The following is a 19616-nucleotide window of genomic DNA, read 5'->3' as shown; positions in this document are numbered from 1 at the left end:
CCTTACACTGAGAAACCAAGTTTCACACTCACATAGGCCTAAACAACAGGTAAATTCAAATTCCTCTGCGTTTTAATCTTTCAGCTATTTATATAACAGAGAAAGATAAAAGAATCCGAACGTAACCGCACGGAATTTTTTCTGCTGTTATCTGCTTCCTAAATATAATTTGATTTGTCACTGTCATTCCCGAATATTGAGCAGTTCGCTCGACCATGATCTGAAGTGGGGTATGTAGTGCTTAGGCTCGTAAGCCAAAGTTTTAGGCCGCGCCATAGCTCAAGCGGTTAGTCGCTGGCCTCCCAACGCGGCGGCCCGGGTTCGAGCCCGGGTCTGGTCAAGCGGGATTTGTGGTGGACAAAGTGGCCTTGGGGCAGGTTTTCTCAGAGTACTTCGGTTTACCCTGTCAAACTTCATTCCATCAGTCTCCATCATCATAATCATGCGGGGAAGGTACAGTAGGCCAATCAGTGGCCGACGTGCCGAGTGGACCCAATTGGATTCCACCCCCAACTATGCGAATTAAAAAAAAAAGTACTGTCTAAATTTTGCATTGTTTCTCTACTTGTTTTCACCGTCATGTCTGTTTAATGACATTGTATCAGCTTCAATAGTTTTGTTGTTTCAGTCGATTCAAAAGAACCTACTTCCACCTGATAAAGGACACAGGGATGTGGACCCAATATGGTTTCGTTAACTCATTTCAACATTCTTTTATAACACGGAACAAAACTGACTCGAAGAGGGAGGACTCTGAAGTAAGATGCTATTAAGGTCTAAATGTTTGTGACGATGGTATATTAACACAATTATTGGTTCTGGACATTATTCATCGTCCTGTTTTTATTTAAAACATACGTGTACAACGTTCCAAACGGAGATAGGGGTTAGATCTATGGAATGGGCACAACTGAGTAGCTTCCGTCTGAAGACGGATAAAGAAGTCAGTCTTCGAACGCTGTGTTTTAAATAAAAACAGGACGATGTATAATGTCCACAAACACAATAATTGTAAGATGTTACTGCTTGTCATGGAAAGGATTCAGATCAGTCAAGGGCTTCAAACAAAAATAAAAAACAAACTCCGTGGTCTGTAGTCCGCAAGCGAACTATACCGACCGAGCAACCGCCATCTGTCAGCGAAGTTAGTGCCAGCTTTGAGGATAGAGGGTGTCATGTGGTCAGCGCAACGGATCCTCACGGCCCTTAATCTCGGTTTTCTAGACCGGAGCCGCTATTTCCTTGAAATAGCTCCTCAATTATCCTCACGAGGCTGAGTGGGCCCCGTTCCAGACACACTACTTCTCATAAAATCTTGTAGCGCCGGGAATGGAACACGGACCTCTGGATCTGTAGGCATGAACTCTGACCACTAGACCACAGAGGCGGTCGCCAAGAGATTCAAGAGCTGTTAAAATGAGCATGAAAACAGTCAAACGGTAATTCAGACATGGAGGGGTTCTTACGAATAACCCTAGCCCCTTTCATAATGAACAAAACCAACAGCAGTGGAAAGCAAAACATCTTTCCACTTTAACAAAACATTTCAAAAGGATGGAAAAAATAGAGCAATCGATGTGCTCTCAGTTGTGTGTTGGATATAGAGTTGATCGATCATGCTCAAAGGTCCTGGCGCTGGAGCGTCACGTGCTTTGAAGCCAGCAGTAACAGTCATTCTAGGGGGATCGAAGTGAATTGAGGCTGCTGAAATTTCCAATACTTCCATGGTCGTGGTTAATTCTAGCGCGTGTGCGAACCGGCGGACACTCAGCTTCCTTACACCACTGCACTCTATACGTCTCAATTTCAGGAACGAACTTTTCACACGAATACTAAAGTAAAGCCCAACTAAAAGACTGATCAGTTTATTTGTATAGCAACAACAATGATAAACAAATGGCATAATACAGAGCGTAAAATTCTGTGACCCAACGCACGTGTCAAGGAATACGCGTATATCTAGAACAAATTCAGGATCTATTTTATGTTCTATGGATAATTCGGTCTAACAAAGGCTATTATTTAAACTGGCGATATTAATTTATTGTGTGAGAATATCCTTACTATAAAAGCGACTGGCCAGTAAAGCAGTTGTTCTAGATGTGAATGCCAGATAAGACTAAATATATGAATATTATATGAAACCGCAACCTTAGTATAACTACAGCCTATGTAAGCAGTACACCATTTGAAACTTATCCAGAATGTAGACATTGGGTAACAACGCTATCAGGCATAAATGAAATTAATAATGACATTGAAATCAGCCGGGAGAGCGCAGTCGGTACAGCTTTTGGTTAAGGAGGGGTCGCAGTTCCCAGTCCCGGCGGGGGCAAGAATTTTCATCTCTTTGTGTCGTCCAGGCCGATTCTGGGGTCCACCAAACCTCCTATCCAATGAGTACCGGGGCCTCTTTCCCCTGGAGTAAAGCGGCCGGGGCATGAAGGTGCTCCATGCATTCTTTACCTCGACACTGGATACAGGTCAGAGGAAACTTTACGCCTCGACCGCTTTACTGTTTTAAAAACTGGCTAGTGGGACAGTGTGGGTCACAGAGCCGATCCGTACGCTGTAGAAGAGAGAAAATATTTTGCCCTTGTCGGAAATCAATCCTGGATCCTCGGCTGTGAGGCTAGAAGCCTAGTCGCGCCTGCGATCGGAATACTAAAGAATTATATAGAATACGTTCGGCACTAAATAAATTCACATTATTGGTCCGCTTCCCGAGGTTTCTGAGTACGAAAAATCAGATTATCCAGTAAAATATAAAACTGGGGCGCCTTTTTATGCAACTTCCATATGACTAGATTCTAAAGGGTTCTGACGATGGTGTATAATACCCATAATTGCTGGATTCTTTTATTCTGTCCATCGCCCGGTATTCTATAAACTCTAAAACACAACGTTTCGGAAACTGAATGTGTTTCCATCCTCAGGTAAGGGGAGGAAGACACCTACGCTGTTGGGTCCTTTAGATTCAGGTTAATTCTTTCTTAGGGACCCAACAGAATATGTCTTCCTCCCCTTACCTAAGGGTGGAAACAGGTTCAGTTTCTAGAATACTAGATGATGGAAAAGGTCCAAAAACCCAGTAATTCTGAACTTCATGTTTCCTCACTGTTTATTACGTTAGGAAAGAAACAATTCCATCTTGTTTTCTCCCTCTTGTTTAATTGTCATAAAAACTATGACTCACGGAGATGGCGCACTGAACCTAAAAATATTTCATATTTCTGTGCACTGGAATACACAATTCCATTACCCGACGATACGATGTATACAGGACATTATTCATATACTGGGCTACTGGGTTGTGACCGCGTGTATTCTCGTAGGCAGATCCCGACGTTTCGAGGAATATGCTGTCCCCTCTTCAGGGTTGAAATGTGTGGGATGAGAATCAGGGTGCTCTGATGTCTTGATGTCAAGCCCTGTCTAGGCTCCTGACCAGATTGTGACGTACAGCACACTCCTGCGGGTTCTCTCAATTCTGTTCCTTTTCTCAGCTGAGAGAAGAGATCAAGATCAGTCGATAAGCTAAGCGTGCAGTAGGAGGGTCATTTTCTCATGACAAGCTCGAAGACAGCCTTCACAACGATGGTGAATCGCTTGTCTTCTGTCTCCAGTGTCTTCAGGGCCGTCATGGTTTGCTGCACTGTCGTTACGAGGGTCACCCCGCAGACATGAGTGTTGCCTTACCTAGGCGCTTTCCCAAGCCGATCCTTTGATGCTGGCGTCTCGTGAAATATTTAGGGTATTATTTTATTGCTAGTGGGGTACTGCGGCCACTTCTGGCCTATTGTACCAGCCCCAGATGAGAGGTGAGAGTGACTGTGGAGCAATTGGTGGAATGAAGATTGGAAGGGGAAACCGAAGTACTCGCAGAAAACCAGCCCCAGCGCCACTTTGTCCACAAATCTCACTTGACTAGACCCGGTATCGAACCGGGCCGCTGCGGTGGGAAGCCAGCGACTAACCCCTCGAACTATGGCGCGGCCAATATGTAGGGTAACAAATCGGTTGGAATAAATATGCAGATACAAGGACGATGGTCAGTCAGAGAAAACGGGCAGCCTAGCTTTGATAAATGTTAACAGCGGCCGTGGTTGTACTCGTAATTTCTCAAGAGGCTTTAGTCTCTCCAACCGTGGTGTTCTTCAGGTATGTCACCCCCGCAGTTCGAGAACGACTGCTGTATACAAATATTGGTGATGAGGCAAATGTAAATATCTAACATGAATTAATTTTATTTTCAGATCGGCCTAATTTCTGTAGATGCGTCACTCAATAGAAACGCCAGCTTGTGCGAAACACCGCGTCATGGAAACGGTACATTCCGCTTCACACTAGAAAACGATGGGAACAGGTACCATAACGAAGGTGTCCTCACGTCATCTTTCCTCTCAGTTCGTGCGTCTTGGACGGCTCAAAATTCATGTGCTTTCACTGATAAAAATTAATATCTTTTTAACTTCCGGGGTTACATATCCAGTGACCAATCCCATGGACCGGACTCTTTCTTGATAAAATGAACGACTTTGAGCTTGTCAAGAAATTCATCTGAATGTCCATTACCATGTTCACCAGAGCCCGCCAGGGGGCCCGATCCTTTCTCGTACCCCCTTTTGGTAAAATCCGTTTTGATATTACCTCTGATCTATGCGTAGATCTGCAAGCACGTTACAGGTAAACCAGTGTACATTAGAGGTTGTATTTGGTAGCGACTTACTATGATGCCCATATGGCCGCGCCATGGCTCAAGCGGTTAGTCGCTGGCTTCTCACCGCGGTGGCCCGGGTTCGATCCCGGGTCTGGTCGAGTGGGATTTGTGGTGGACAAAGTGGCGCTGGGGCAGTTTTTCTCCGAGTACTTCGGTTTCCCCTGCCAATCTTCATTCCACCAATTGCTCCACAATCACCCTCGCCTATCATCTGGGGCTGGTACAATAGGCAAGAAGTGGCCGCAGTACAAAGGACTTAGTCCCATCCCAATAGCAATAAAAAAATAATATAATGCCCAGAACGCTCAAAGGCTAGCATTCATCTGCGTGTACCCAGAGATTCCAAGAATAAATTTCTCGAATGACAATGTAGTAAGCAATGCTGCGTTAACGTTAAGTGATTTTTTTCCCAGTTAATATGGAAATATGATCTAAGGTTGTGTGAAGATATGTTAGAATTCGTTTATATTGTGCACTATTCATTTTTAATATAAACGTAGTGAAATCTGTTCGTTTTAATACTGAACAGTTTTATCGTCTATAATAAGTTATTCAGTAACGCATCTTTGTTGTATTAGGAGCGTTATATTCCCGTCAAATAAAATCATTAAAGATTTGAGGTTCTCAAGATGGTGTCAATGAAGATTACTGTCTTTCTGGATGTGACACCGTGTAGTCTGGTACAGTTGACTTTCTGAAGAAAAGTATCCTGAAGAAGACAGCACATTCTTCCGATGTCAGTAACACCTGCCCGATTATAAGCCTCGCATCCCAGAAGACAGTAACATTCAAATTTAACTATCACCCAAAAGCTTCAATAAAACTAGTATAAACTGCGTTAAGTGGTTTAGAATTCTTGTTTCTTACCCTTTCCGTTCCTTTTGCATTTCTATGTATATTTTTTAATCCATAAAAATGTTCTACATCTGGTAAAACGTTTAAATTTTCACTGTTCAAATGTTTAGCGTTACATAATTTTGGATTACGATTAGGGAAACAAAAATGTTTTGCTTGCGAAATCCTTTCTCAGTGAACCCAAAACGCAGGGAGCGCAAGATGACAAGACTAGGACCAACAGTATTTCCGATCCTGCATTTAATCACTTATAAAGTGAAGTCTCCTTGGTTAATTTCTGAACCAGTCAGATTCAGAAATCCCATAGCATAAGAGTTGTCTTCATTCCCAGTCTCTGAAACTAATAATTCGGTTTATGTTCAGTACTGGAGATCTACAATGAAATCTCTTCGATTAAGTCTAGTCCGTAAAAAATAAAAGTAAAGCTATCCTTCTAACAGACCGCGAAGTCCCATAAGGTTGTGAGAAGTTGAGGCTCCCACATTTTCTCTAGACAACCGCCTCACAGATGGCCGTAAAATTGTCAGCCTTATGCACAAGCCGCCCTTTACCCCCGAGGAAGTTCCCTGGTACTCATTTCTGTTAGTCTGAGTCGACTACAGTGCCATAGTGTGGCTGCAAGGATTAGGTAAATTGAAAATATCCAATAACCTCATCGGGAATTGAACCCTCGACCTTATGGCTTGTATCATAGTGCCTCAAACAATTATGCTACCACGTTCCCGAAGTCTGGTCCATATCGGTGGAAACTCACCCACCACTAAGAGAAAATCAAATTTAGCTTTTATCATATTTCTGAAAAATGATCAACTGTACAAAGATATTACTATATATCAGAATTACTGTATATCAATTGAGATGTTTACCTTGAAACGTTTTTAGATGTTGTGTCTGTTTAATAAAATACATGAAAATCCCATGCAGTGTGACCTATAAGCTACGTAACGTGGCTTGCTTAGCAACACAGATTTGTCGGTAATAAATGAACATCAGCGCCAATGTGATATGCAAAACTGCACACAGTAGGATAATACAGATGAATAAAGAAAGATAAGGATCGATTAATTGCATTTGAAAAATTACTTTGAAATGGTGCACTTTTTGCTCTTATTTAACCAAATACAAAGAAATATGTTCAAATTTATGACCTTATGTTAACAATACATAATTACGCAGTATGTGACAAATATGCCTGACGAGCGAATAGCAGATTTGTAAATAAAAGCAACAAATTATCAACGAAAGTGACAGATGTAAAACACCAATGAAATGAAACTGACACTCCACGGTTTACGGAAATAGCTAAATTCATGTTTGACTCACTGCAATCTTGACGGACCCCTCAGCCATATTCTGCAGAAAACTGCAGAACTTTAAATTGGTGGAGCTCGGAAAATGCAATTTTAAGGCACCCAAGCTAGGGTGAAATACTGAAATCTCCCATCCCCAATTTTTGAAACACCGAAGCTCACAATCGTATTCAATGACCCCCCCCCCACAACTATTCCTTCTATAAGCATACATATCTCCTAAGTCTCCTTTCAGGTTTTCCCGCTAATAACCAGTAGTACCCAAGCATTTTTCAAATCACCATGCGTGTTACATGTCCGGCCCACCTCATTCTTCTTTAGTTGATCACCCTAATATGTGGTAAAAATTATAACTTATAAAACTTATTATGTAACTTCTTCCCTCAAATTGTTACTTCTCTTAGTATACAAATATTCTCCTCAGCACTTCGCCCCAGACATCCCCAACCTACATCCTTCCCCTACAAAGGGAAATAAAGTGCAACACTCCTATAAAACAAGAAGTAAAGTTGGGATTACTGGGTTTTTTGGACTTGGCCCGTCGTACGGTATTCTAAAAAATACGTTTCGGTAAATGAATCTGTTTCCGTCCTCAGGTGAAGGAGTGGGATACACCTACTCTGTTAGGTCGCTTTGAAAGAGTTAACCTCTCACGGACCCAACGGAGTAGGTGTCTCCCACCTCCTCACCTGATGGAAACAGACTGAGTTTCCGAGATGTTGCTCTTCAGACCAGAAGAGCGGGAACTCCAATAATCCGAAGTGCTATACATCATCGTCAGAACCCTTTAGAATTTACAACAGGTAGAGATTATTTACGCTTGCCGAGTATGAAGAACCGAAAAAGGCCTAGACACCGAAAGAACGTGTAAGTTTCTGTGGCTAAAGCACAAAGCCCAACATCACAGACGTAACTTGTCTTAAACCACGACTGACGATGTTATGAAAAGTTCACAGCGATTATACCACGTATGCAATGGAGCTTCGGGTGATCAGCAGTGAGTGTCCGTCGTTTCGGAGACTGGATGGAGGACAGAGTCTCCGAAACATCGGAAACTAACATGGCTGATCGTCCGAGAAGAATCTACTGAATAACAATAAAGGTAAAGCTATCCCTGTACCATGCCGCGGAGGCCCATAGGGCTGTGAGACGTCGAGGCTACCATATTTTCTCTTGACAATCGACTCACAGTTGGCGGTGAAGTTCTCAGCATTACGTGCCGGCTGCCCTTTAACCCCAGGAAGATTACTGGTATTGATTTCTGTTAGAAGCTGAGTCGACCCCGGGGCCATGGTGCGGCTGGATCAGGTCAATTGAACAATCCAATGACTTAATAATAATAATAATAATAATAATAATAATAAAAATCATAACCTAAATCTGTTATGAAACAGCGAGACAGCAATTTTAAATCAAGAAACTAGCCAACATAAAGAAATGTTCTTTTAAAGAACCTTAAAGGTGTACCAATAATCTTTGTCGCTTTCGGAGGATATGTATACATAGGGCCCTCGGGTTCGACTCCCATCAAAGTTTGTACTTTCCTGTTCGCTCTCGTTTCCAGCTGGCTCTGGGACCCATCCACCCTCCTACCCAATGGCTACTGAGGACTCTTTTCCCCACAGTAACGTCACCAAAGCGTTATCTCCATCTAAGCTATATACACCATGTATGTATTGCACAAATGTACGGTAACTCAGCACACCGACTGACTACGGGCCGGACGACTGAGGTTCAATCCTCGGCAGTAACAAGGTCTTTTTTCATCGTCAGTGTCCAAACTTACTCTAGAGCCCACCCCTCCTCCTATCCAATAAACACATGGGTTCTTTTCCCGGGATTAAATCGGCCGGATCTTGAGGCTAGCCACTGACACCCATCTAGTGCTGAAGTGCTGAATTTAGCCAACTCCTGATGCATCCTTATGACGTACGAGGCCGCGCCATAACTCAAGCGGTTAGTCGCTGCCTTCCCACCGCGGCGGCCAGGGTTCGAACCCGGGTCTGGTCAAGTGGGATTTGTTGTGGACAAAGTGGCGCTGGGGTGGGTTTCCTCCGAGTACTTCGGTTTCCCCTGCCAATCTTCATTCCGCCAAATTCTCCATCCTCATAATCACCCGGAAAGGGCTACAATAGGCCAATCGGTGGCCGCCGTGCCGAGTGGTCCCAGTTGGACTCAAACCCCACTAAGGGAATCCTTATGGCGTGGTAAAATAAATTCTAAACGTTTACATGAATCAGTCTGTTAGAACCCAAATTCGCCATAAAGCAAAATTTTACTGGCAACCAATATTTGTTTTGCACAGGATATCCAAAATGCGTATCACTTCATAAGATGTTTGGTCGCATAAAACATAAACGCCTTTCCTATTACAACATACAGAACGACCTGGCGGACATGTATCTCCCAAAGAAAATGGTAACGTACGAGTATAAGAATTTTCTTCCTGCCTCTGACCATCATCACTTATTTCCAGTAATAAAACACGCAACTGACACAGAAAATGTCAAGCACCATAACAGGAATTCGGGTCAGAATACACTTCACACTTGTAAATCCCATAACAGTTGTAGAGCTATTCGCTGAACAACATAAGCAGAAAGGTGTTTCGCTGATGAAACACATGGCGATGATGAGACATGTAAAAGGCAATGTGTAAAGTAACTACTTCCGGTACTTCCGGAGTCGTGGCCACCGATAGTGAAATCCAGTGGTAACTGTGAAAACGGTTATGTACTCACATCCCATAACCACCCGGCGTTAGAAGTTAAAATCTCACATTTTATCCTCGTATTTATTTATAATGCCGGTCACGGTAGCTGAGCGGTGTAAGGCATGTACGAGTACTGTTTTCGCTCGCTTGGAAACCGGGATCGTGGGTTCGAATCCAACTCAGGGCATGGATGTTTAGTTTGTGTGCGCGTTTTTCTGTGTTTGTGTACAGGGAGAGGTCTTGCGACGAGCTGATCACCCGCCCAAGGAGTCCTACCGGATGTGTAAAATCTAGAAAAAAACCGAAGTGAACGGAGAAGTTCATGGAGGTAGGCCTAGGCGCACTGGGGCTGTAGTGCCAAGGAAATAAAAATTATTTATAATTTTACATTTAACATCTTCAATATTTAAGATCGCACAAAGTTGAATGACAGGATAACTTGAACTGCTTGAACCTAATTCTTCCAGCCGCACTATGGTCCTGGGGTCGACTCAGCCTCTAACAGAAGTGAGTACCAGGAATCTTTCTGGTGGCTAAAGGGCGACCGGCGTGTAAGGCTGACAACCTTACCGCCATCTGTGAGCTGTCTTAGAGAAATATGGGAGCCTCGACGTCTCACAATCCTATGGGCCTCCACGGTCTGTTACAGAATTTTTTTCTTTTTTTGCGCATTGTACGACCTCAGCTGCTTTGAAGGCTGTGGGATGCAACCGGAAAAAAATTAAAACATCTTAGACGCCAACGTAAGTAGCTTGTTAATTCTAAGCATTTATCTTGAAATTTCTGAACTCGTTTTATTTACACATTTTGAATTAAGAATATTACGTGAAATTTGGGGTACTCGTGACGGTGAATATGAAGACTGTGGTCTGCTGCCATGTGACGACAAGTCTGGTAGATCGGTTTCGCTTAAACGTCAGTGCCTATCTACCAGGCTACATGGTGTCATATCCCAAAAGACTGTTATTTTCATAAATTATTAAATCATATATCAAAGGGTTAATCAAAATCATATTTCAATGGCAGACTTAACACAGTTAAGGACAACAGCAATGAATTAATTCCGCTTTCAGAGTTCAAGCAATTCCGAGTTTTTAAAATTAGAACTGATATTGAACACTGACGCGACTGCAGTGTCGTGTAATTCTATTCCTGCATATTATAGTTACAGGTAACGATGTCCATTCAATTAAACACTACAGTCGTATAGTGAAAGGGTGGTATAGTTCCAGCATTCATAATCTCTCAGAGGTCAGCTTCACGCTCCGACCATTTTACTTACAACCTGGTACTTACTGTGATAAGTATCAACTTCCTACCTAACAGTCATATCCAACTTGTTTTACAGAGTAAGTTGTAACAAACATACACTTACAAGAATAAAAATTAATTTCTGACCTTGGTGTTTTAATCAGTTTTACTGTATTCTCTAACACTGTTCTTAATAGAAGGATCTATAGGCTCGGTAAACAGAACATCACGAAAAGTGTCTCAAAGATGGAGCCCTGAATTCTGAAGACCAGTTCATCCTGCTCGAATCATGGTTGTGAAAACGGTTTTTTTTTTTTAGCCATGGCTTATTTAATCACGGCGTTCAACTAAACCAGACTGCGCAAGGTACTTTGAATTTTACTATATTGCACTTCATTAGTAAGAGCAGAAGCAATGCGATTATGCAAAATATAATCACAGTAAACAAACACTTTTCGTTTTGTTAGTCAAATGTAGCACAGCAAATGTAATTCAGAAGTCTAATTTGGCATCTACCTATATATAAGCTAATTCTGAGGCAGCCTATCTTAAGGTTTTGTCCAGGCAAACCTTGTCACACTTGGTTCACCTCAAAAGAAAGACTGTAAAATCCATGGTTTACTCATACCCAAAACTGTTAAACACGCAAATTAAATTAACATAAAAAGAATATCAACTCTGGTTACCTCAGAGCCAATAACTCTGAAATGACTTTAAAACCAATTCTAAATATAAAACAATTCTGGTATAATAAGTAAAATGTACAACTTAACTTCAGAAAACAAGAAAAGAAGAGAATCATTACATCAGTTTTTTTTCCCTTGGCACTAGAGTCCCAGTGGGCCTAGGCCTACCTCCATGTACTCCGTTCACTTCGGTTTTTCTAGATCTTACACATTCGGTAGGACTCCTTGGGCGAGTGGTCAGCTTGTCGCAAGGCCTCTACCTGTACACAAACACAGAAAAACGCACACAAACATCCATGCCCTGAGTTGCATTCGAACCCACGATCTAGGCTTCCGAGCGAGCGAAGACAGTACATGCCTTAGATCGCTCGGCTACAGTGACCAGCATTACATCAGTCACTCCCATAAATATAAGCACTGACCACACACCAAAGTCAAGTACTTCAGTCATACTAGAGCAAGACACACTGACGCTAATGAAGGGTCATACTGTAAATGCAGTTTAGAACGAACCTCACCTAAACAGACCGAAATCGTGACCATGAATATGAAGATCGCTACCACAATCGCTGTCAACATCCTTTATTACAGTGGGAGTTCAGCATATGAATTCTAAAGCTGGTGGCACATCCAATGGAATAATTTTCACTTACAGTAACAATATAACTATGAAAAATTCAACACAAACCAGTTAAAAGGTCCGTAATATTATTGCTGTATATCCCTTGGCACTAACGAATGATTGGGTATCATTAACGTAGGAAGACAAATGATTTGTAGCAAAGTTGATCTTTCAGGCAATAAAAACTAAAATGCCATGTATTTTTTTCAAGCTAGTTACATTCAGCCCTTTGTGACACCAATTACAGTAAACTCCCAGTTATCCAGTATCCAGGAATCCATACTTTTCATCCACCCAGTAAAAATTTCTATTAAAATTTTCCATTTTTACAAAGTTATTCCAAAACAAATTTGTGATGTGCATATATATTCACTCATGTAGTAGTGCTACCCATCATCGTCCATCAAACAGGTTAAATGATATTATAAGCTACCAGAATTTGTAATCATGTTACAGTATATGTATCCAAATCTTTCACCCACTAACATGCTATGTTGCCCACAAAAACAATGACAAAAGAACAAAAAATGTGTGGTTTTGACTTTGTACTGGGCTTCTATAACAGCGTTTCTCATGCAACTGGACATTCAACTCCCAAATTATATGGGATATTAGACAATCGAGATTAACGGCCATGGGGATTCGTTGCGCTGACCACGCGACACCCTCTATCCGCTAAAGTTGGCACTAACTTCGCTGACAAGCGACGGTCGCTCGGTCGGTATAGTTAGCTTGCGGACTAAAGCCACGATTTTTTTTTGTAGTAAGGAGTTAACTGTATATAGGCTCACAGACTGTCTAGGTCAATTGATGTGGTGCTGAAACCCTGAAGGAGGTTCTACGAAAACAACCAGGGCATTACCTAGATGAGACTGTGCATCACAGACCAGTTTACTATAAAGCTGCAACATTTAATTTTGATAGTCTGTTCAAATACACTTTAAAGCTGTATCATTCAATGTATGATATAAATTAGTGTTAATATTTACAGTAAGTTCATCACTTTGTCTTCATATTCATTCCAATACTACCATTAACTTCATTATTACAATAATACATAAATACTAATATCAATTTATTTTTGTAAAGTGAAATAATTAAATGACAATATTGTTCAATCTGGTTTTGGCTGAATACAAAAGGTCTGTAATTCACAGTGTATGAACTGCGGATCTATAAAAATTAAACACTGTTAATACAACAGTTATTCAATCATTCTACCTGGATTTTATTTTTTTCCTTTTTCTTAAAACACTGTAAATATCTCTTTTAGCCTCGCAAACTGTAAAGCTACTGTTATCAAGTATAATAAGTCTGTTGTATAAGGTTAGTGTAGACGGAAGAACAAAACAATGAAACTTAACAGCACAGTAATATATCTACAAAAGACATATTTTAAAAAAATAATAACAAAAAAACAGAGGAAAAAAGCGTATTTTTCAGGACTGTTTTCTTCCAATTGCAATTTCTAGCCTACCAATAGGGATGGAGTGAATACATCTCTCCAAGTGCTTTGCTAAGATATGGTACATTAGTAGTAACGATAATAAGTTAGGATTGCGTTTCATGTTTTGACTCCTCACCGTAAACATTCTAATTAAAGCCATAAAAATATTCTATTATATGTGTAAAATAATCTTCAGCACAGCAGTGTTGTTTTGGCAACATTTACATACAAAGTCCTAAAATTGTATTAAGTACAACACATGCAAGTAATAATTTCATATTATGTAATAAGGTATGTACAACAAACTCTATCTCGTATCAATGTAGAACAAGAACTGCTAAACACTGTCAGAGATAGATGGACCGTACTGTGGGACTTAAAAAAAGAATTTCATTATCTTAAAATTCCCATTGCATAACAAATGGAACTGAATTAAAGAGAAAGTCCTACACCGTTCCACACGCTTCTTCACTTATTCTTTAGATTAAGCAGGGATCACTTAAATTTAACACAGTGGCAAACACACACTACACATACTGGCAATGACCGTACACACTCAGCTCTCGTGAGTTTCAGTCAGCAGTCTCAACACATAACTGAGTCTATGAATAACATAATGTTCAAAACCAGTACCTATTAACAAACTCAAAACTACACTTCAGACTATTCTGTATTCAGATCACGACAGCAGAGGTAAAACTATTTCAAAAATAACAAAACACAAATACTGCAATAAAACTGTCCAGTGCTAATGCATGGAATCTAATGGCTGCCTATTTATGGTGCTGCCATAATTAATCTCCTATATGCACAGCATAGGAGGAACCACCAAACATAAAATTCAGGTCACCTCTAGGAGGCATGTGATGATGATGTATTGCTGCAGGGTGCGAAATTTTACATCTTAAAACGATAACATATGGCATACATTATTCAGTACATTACTGAAGTAAATAGAATGCACACGACAACTCCCAACAAAAAAAGCTTTGAACAGACATGAATCCATGAAACATCTGAGTACTGGTATGATACAAGTGTAAAAATGGCACTGAAGCATGATTGCTTTAAAAAATCTTGTTTCAATTACAAAGTACGACAAATTTATGCTACAAAATGAGATGACAACAATATGAAGAGAACTTAACACTTGGAAGTCTTCTGTACACCATACTATTTATAAAACAAGTAACACCAGCATGCTCCGCGCTGAACTGCAGAGGTTACTTGGGATGTGAGTACCAGACCCATCTGCTTTTGAAACCAAACACTTTATCAACAGAACATGTTTCATCACAAAAACATCCTCTACGATGGTATCATCAAATGTTTCCACAAACTTGAAAAAACTGTACACCAACAGTGACATCATGATGGGATTGATGGCACTGAGGTTAGTACAGTATTACCATATGTCTGTTTACTTTCTGATGAAACATGATAAACAAATTTGAATGAATATTAAATAAACTCTGTATAAATGTGCACTAGTCAGACAATTCAACATTTCTTTCTTGGAGCACATCCAAGAGTTAATCATCTCCGAATATAAATAGGTTAACACCAGCCACTCAGACACAAATTCTGCTGAACAGCTTGGCTGCTACTAGCTTCACTCAGAGCAGTTTTCCACTGCCCAAGTCCTGTCCGATAATAAACACAATTAGCAGTACTCAATTTGTGAAGTGCTGAAATCAGACAATGGTATTACATCCCATTTAACAGTTGCATGATCTCAAACAGAGAAATAAAAATCTGCATGTATACAAAATTAAGATACAAAAGAACTATATGATGTTTAGTATTATAACCCCTTCCCCCCCAAAATATATATATGCCTATGTACTTTTGTGTCACATTTTCTAATTAAATTCAAATTGTCTATACTGTGTGTAACTATAAGGTAAGCCACACAAGTATCATGTTAAAGTTACATCAGCTCCAAAAACTGCCTAAACAAATACAATCTACAATAATGATAAATCAAATAGGCACTAATATTTGTTTACCACAACCAATTGTCAAAATTAGTACTGATCATAGTAAAATACTGAGTACAACAAGTGCAAAAACTGAAGTCACTTCACTGGTCTGGATCATACACACATACACTTCAATCTAACATGAGGTACTGTACCATCCCAAGCACTCAAGCCATCTCCAACAGTCTCACCAAATCACCTGATATAAGAAATTTATAATCTCGCACCCTGGCTTTCAAGCAGGCTTCTTACAAACAATGCAAGAAACTTACCTACTGTATGTACAATCTGCTTCCACATTTCACTTCATGTAGAATTACTTTATATAAAAGAAACAGCTACCAGTAATTCCAGAGGGCAGTAACTAATGACATATTGCCATGTACTCTCACTGGTTCCACTGTCTTCTCAACCATATAGCTGGCACAGCCTACGATGTAATTCATGGAATACAATAAAACCTCCCAGGACTTGTAGGAATGAATCTGGAAAGGCATAAGAAACTAGATACTGGCAACATGCACACGGGGCACAATTCCCTTCCTCACATGCATATTGGCTATCAACAAATTTAGAACATGTGACGGAGGTCATACTACATGTGGGAGTGAAAACAGACTTGTACTCTTACATTAAATTCTGTTGCGGGATTCATACAAGCAACTGACAAGAACAGTTCAAAACTCGGCAAACTCCTTGGCGCACTTCTCAGTAGAAGAGATTCGCAGCGCTTCCTCCTCGTAGTCATCGAAGTTGCTCGTATCACCAGGTCCCTTGCAACGGGGGATAAAGGGAGCCTCTATTTTCTTCTGGAACACTGCTATCCAGTCGGTTGAGGCAAACCATTTGTGGCCCTTGATGTCGTTCACACCATTTTTGAGGTTACCATAGCGCTTCGTCAGATCCACTTGGAGCAGATTCCTCAACAGATCCTTCAGATCCGAGCCAAAGTGTGAAGGGAAACGTACTTTGCCTGACACAATTTTTTCATAGATCTGGATGGGTTGATCAGCAAAGAATGGTGGATAACCAGCTGCCATTTCATACACCAAGACACCCAGAGCCCACCAATCTACTGCCTTGTTGTAGCCCTTACTGAGAATGATTTCAGGTGCTAGATATTCTGGTGTTCCACACAGGGTCCAGGTTCGGCCCTTGACTCGTTTGGCAAACCCAAAGTCTGTGACCTTGAGATAACCTTGGGAGTCGATGAGAAGGTTCTCTGGTTTGAGGTCACGGTAGATCAGATCCAGATAGTGCAGGTACTCAAACGCCAGTACAATCTGTGCTGCATAAAACCGTGAATGGGGTTCACTGAACCGCCCCACCTTACGAAGATGTGAGAACATCTCACCTCCTGGTACATATTCCAGAACCATGTACAAATTTGAATTGTCCTTAAAATGGTATTTCAGGCTTACCAGAAAAGGAAAACTGATTGCCTGTAGAATTCTCTTCTCATTCAGCGTGTGTTCCACTTGCTTCAATTTTACTACCTTCTGTTTGTCTAAAATTTTCATGGCAAAATATTCTTTTGTTGGTTTGTGTTGCACGATCATAACCCTTCCAAAAGAACCCGTTCCCAAAGTCTTTATACGCTCGAAATCATCCAAACTTGCTGTGTTCGTGGGATTTTTCTTCCATTTCTCCTCAAATTCCTCCTTTGCCTGGTCCAGAAATTCCTTAACACTTTCAGCGGAGTCACCCTTCTTGTTGGCCGTAGCGGCATTGCCCATGGTTTTAACTTGTAAACCTTCCAGGGCTCCCGATGGCTTCAAACAACCCCTCTTTTTGCACCAATACTTCAGAACCGCGGGTTCTGTTTTTTATTATTAGCAGAATTCGGGTCCGCTGGAGGCGGAGGTCAGATTTAGAGTTCCTAGTACACCTACCTCGTCAACACAACCACTGAAGAAGCGCCGACATCTTCCTGGTGGTCAAGATTCAATTAACACGAATATATTTATCACAGACTTAAAAGTTCACGCACACACAAAAAGCAAAATACTCCACTGTCCTCTTGCAAGATGCTAGAAAATGGCTACCAGTACCCAGGATTTGTCACCAACGAGATGGAAGTGAACTACAAAGTATGACATTTCTCCGAGAGATGGAACCACTTCATAATAACGCCAGAATCTGTGCAATATAAGTGCTGCCACACCATGACAGAATTTGTAACCACTGTTCTCGATTTGTAATCGATGAATCGATATTATTTTACTTTCATTGTTATGGTAATTGTAGTATAAATATCGGCAATACAATTTATTAAAATTAAAGTTATAATTTATGGATTTCCACAAATCGATAACATACAAGCAGTAACGATCTTGAACAAGGTCGACGCGTACGCTCACTGAGTGCCGCGAGCGGCCGCGAGTCGTATGAGCCTGTTTGTGGTGAAGTATAAGATAACAAAGTAGTAGTTATAATTTGTGCATCACTGCACTAAAATAGCTCGCCGAGATTTTTGATTATCCCGAACACATGGACAAAAATAACTCCTAAGTTTAAAAACGAGACATCGTTTGCGCTGCCAGCAGAATTATGTAATTGAAAGGAAATTCGTTTACTGAACAGCAGCAACAGTTGACACGTCTGTGGGTCACTCATACAAGTAAACTTCCTGCAGTTTCCTGGAATGCCTAATGCAATGTCTAATAATACTACTTGTATGTTCGCTCTTTGCTTTCAAGGGCACAACCATTAATTTTATTTTCATTAACAGAACATAACGGTATTGATAATTTGATTCTTAAGTTATTGAACAACTTTGCTTCAGCTGCAGAGGTTATGCATGAGCTGTGATGACCATGAATGATGCAAACTAATATTTCGAGGGAGGCGCTAATGGCCTGTTTCAAGAACCGGTATTATCTCTATATCTGCCTGACGACACTGAGGAAACCCACGAAAGACTTTGGATTCTGGCCCGGAACTGCCAGATAGGAAAGCAATATATAAGTTTAACAATTAAATCAACTAAATTTTAAACTTCACGAAGGATCAGTGAATAGAGTCGACGAGTGTATTTTGCTTCTTTCATTGCCCCATTAAAATATGATTCGTCTATCACAGGAATCCTCAGCCATCGAGCGCTGCGCATGGAACGTCTTAATTCAACACAGTATTAAAGATAACCTGAATTAAAATAAACTAGTCTATTAAGATAAGTAGCATCCGGTATAGCGCAGTCGATATAGCGACTGGCTGCGGGCTGGACAACTAAGGGGTCGGAGTTCGAGTCCCGGTAGGGTAAAGAACTTTTTCTTCTCAACGTCGTCCAGACCGGCTCTGGGGCCCACCCAGCCTCCTATCCAATGGGTACTGCGAGCTCTTTCCCCGGGGGTAAAGCGACCCTGGCGTGAAGCTGACCACTCACCTCCATCTAATGCCGAGGTCAAGAAAATGTGGATCTACACATCCAGTCCCCCATACGCCTTCATGGCATAGAGCTTAATTAATTAAGCACGGCTTGACCAACTCGCTGTTCAGATGCTGACGTTAATGCAGAGTTTGGTAATGTGGATCATAATTATGGATAAATAAAAACGTAGCCGTGGCCTATGTCAAGTCAGGATAGCTCGGGGAAATGTGGCTGCTTACTGGTCTGCCGACCAGGGTTCCATACCTAACAGGGATGGAGAGTGCTCATTTGCTTCATCCTGAGATCTGAGATCCAAAGAGTTTAGTGAGCACTCTCGAACCCATGCAGCATATGCCATCTGAGGTTCCACGACGGTTGCTATGACGATTACGGTTTTATGGAATGTGACGCCGTGACCACGTCTGTTGATTTCTCCAACCTTGATAATTTTCGCAGTGTGTTCCTCCAAAACTTCGGTAAACTTCTATTAGACTACACAGAGTCACATGCCAGAAAATTTATTCCCTTAAAGTAGTCGATCACGTTTCACACCCACGCACAGCAACAGGCAATCTGCTATTTCCAAACTCCGTGGCATTTAGTCCGCAAGCGAACTATACCGACCGAGCGACCGCTGCTTGTCGGCGAAGTTAGTGTCAA

General features: G+C 41.2%; 1 protein-coding gene across 1 annotated transcript; it reads right to left on the bottom strand.

The window, feature by feature from the left end:
• Positions 1–13215: 13215 nt before the first annotated feature.
• LOC111873749 (cAMP-dependent protein kinase catalytic subunit 1) lies at positions 13216–17669 on the bottom strand. Its single transcript, XM_023868694.2, has one exon. It carries the CDS (start codon positions 17320–17322, stop codon positions 16264–16266), a length of 1059 nt encoding a protein of 352 aa, XP_023724462.1. The 5' UTR covers positions 17323–17669; the 3' UTR covers positions 13216–16263.
• Between the last annotated feature and the right edge of the window lie 1947 nt (positions 17670–19616).

The sequence above is a fragment of the Cryptotermes secundus genome, unplaced genomic scaffold (assembly GCF_002891405.2).
Source record: "Cryptotermes secundus unplaced genomic scaffold, Csec_1.0 scaffold142, whole genome shotgun sequence".
In the NCBI taxonomy this organism is placed as follows: Eukaryota; Metazoa; Arthropoda; class Insecta; order Blattodea; family Kalotermitidae; genus Cryptotermes; species Cryptotermes secundus.
The sequence above is the reverse complement of the archived record's forward strand: the minus strand, read 5'-3'. Positions and strand labels throughout refer to the sequence as shown.

Coding starts and splice junctions, on each gene's coding strand:
- LOC111873749 (XM_023868694.2), bottom strand. CDS start 17,322: ATGGGCAATGCCGCTACGGCCAACAAGAAGGGTGACTCCGCTGAAAGT.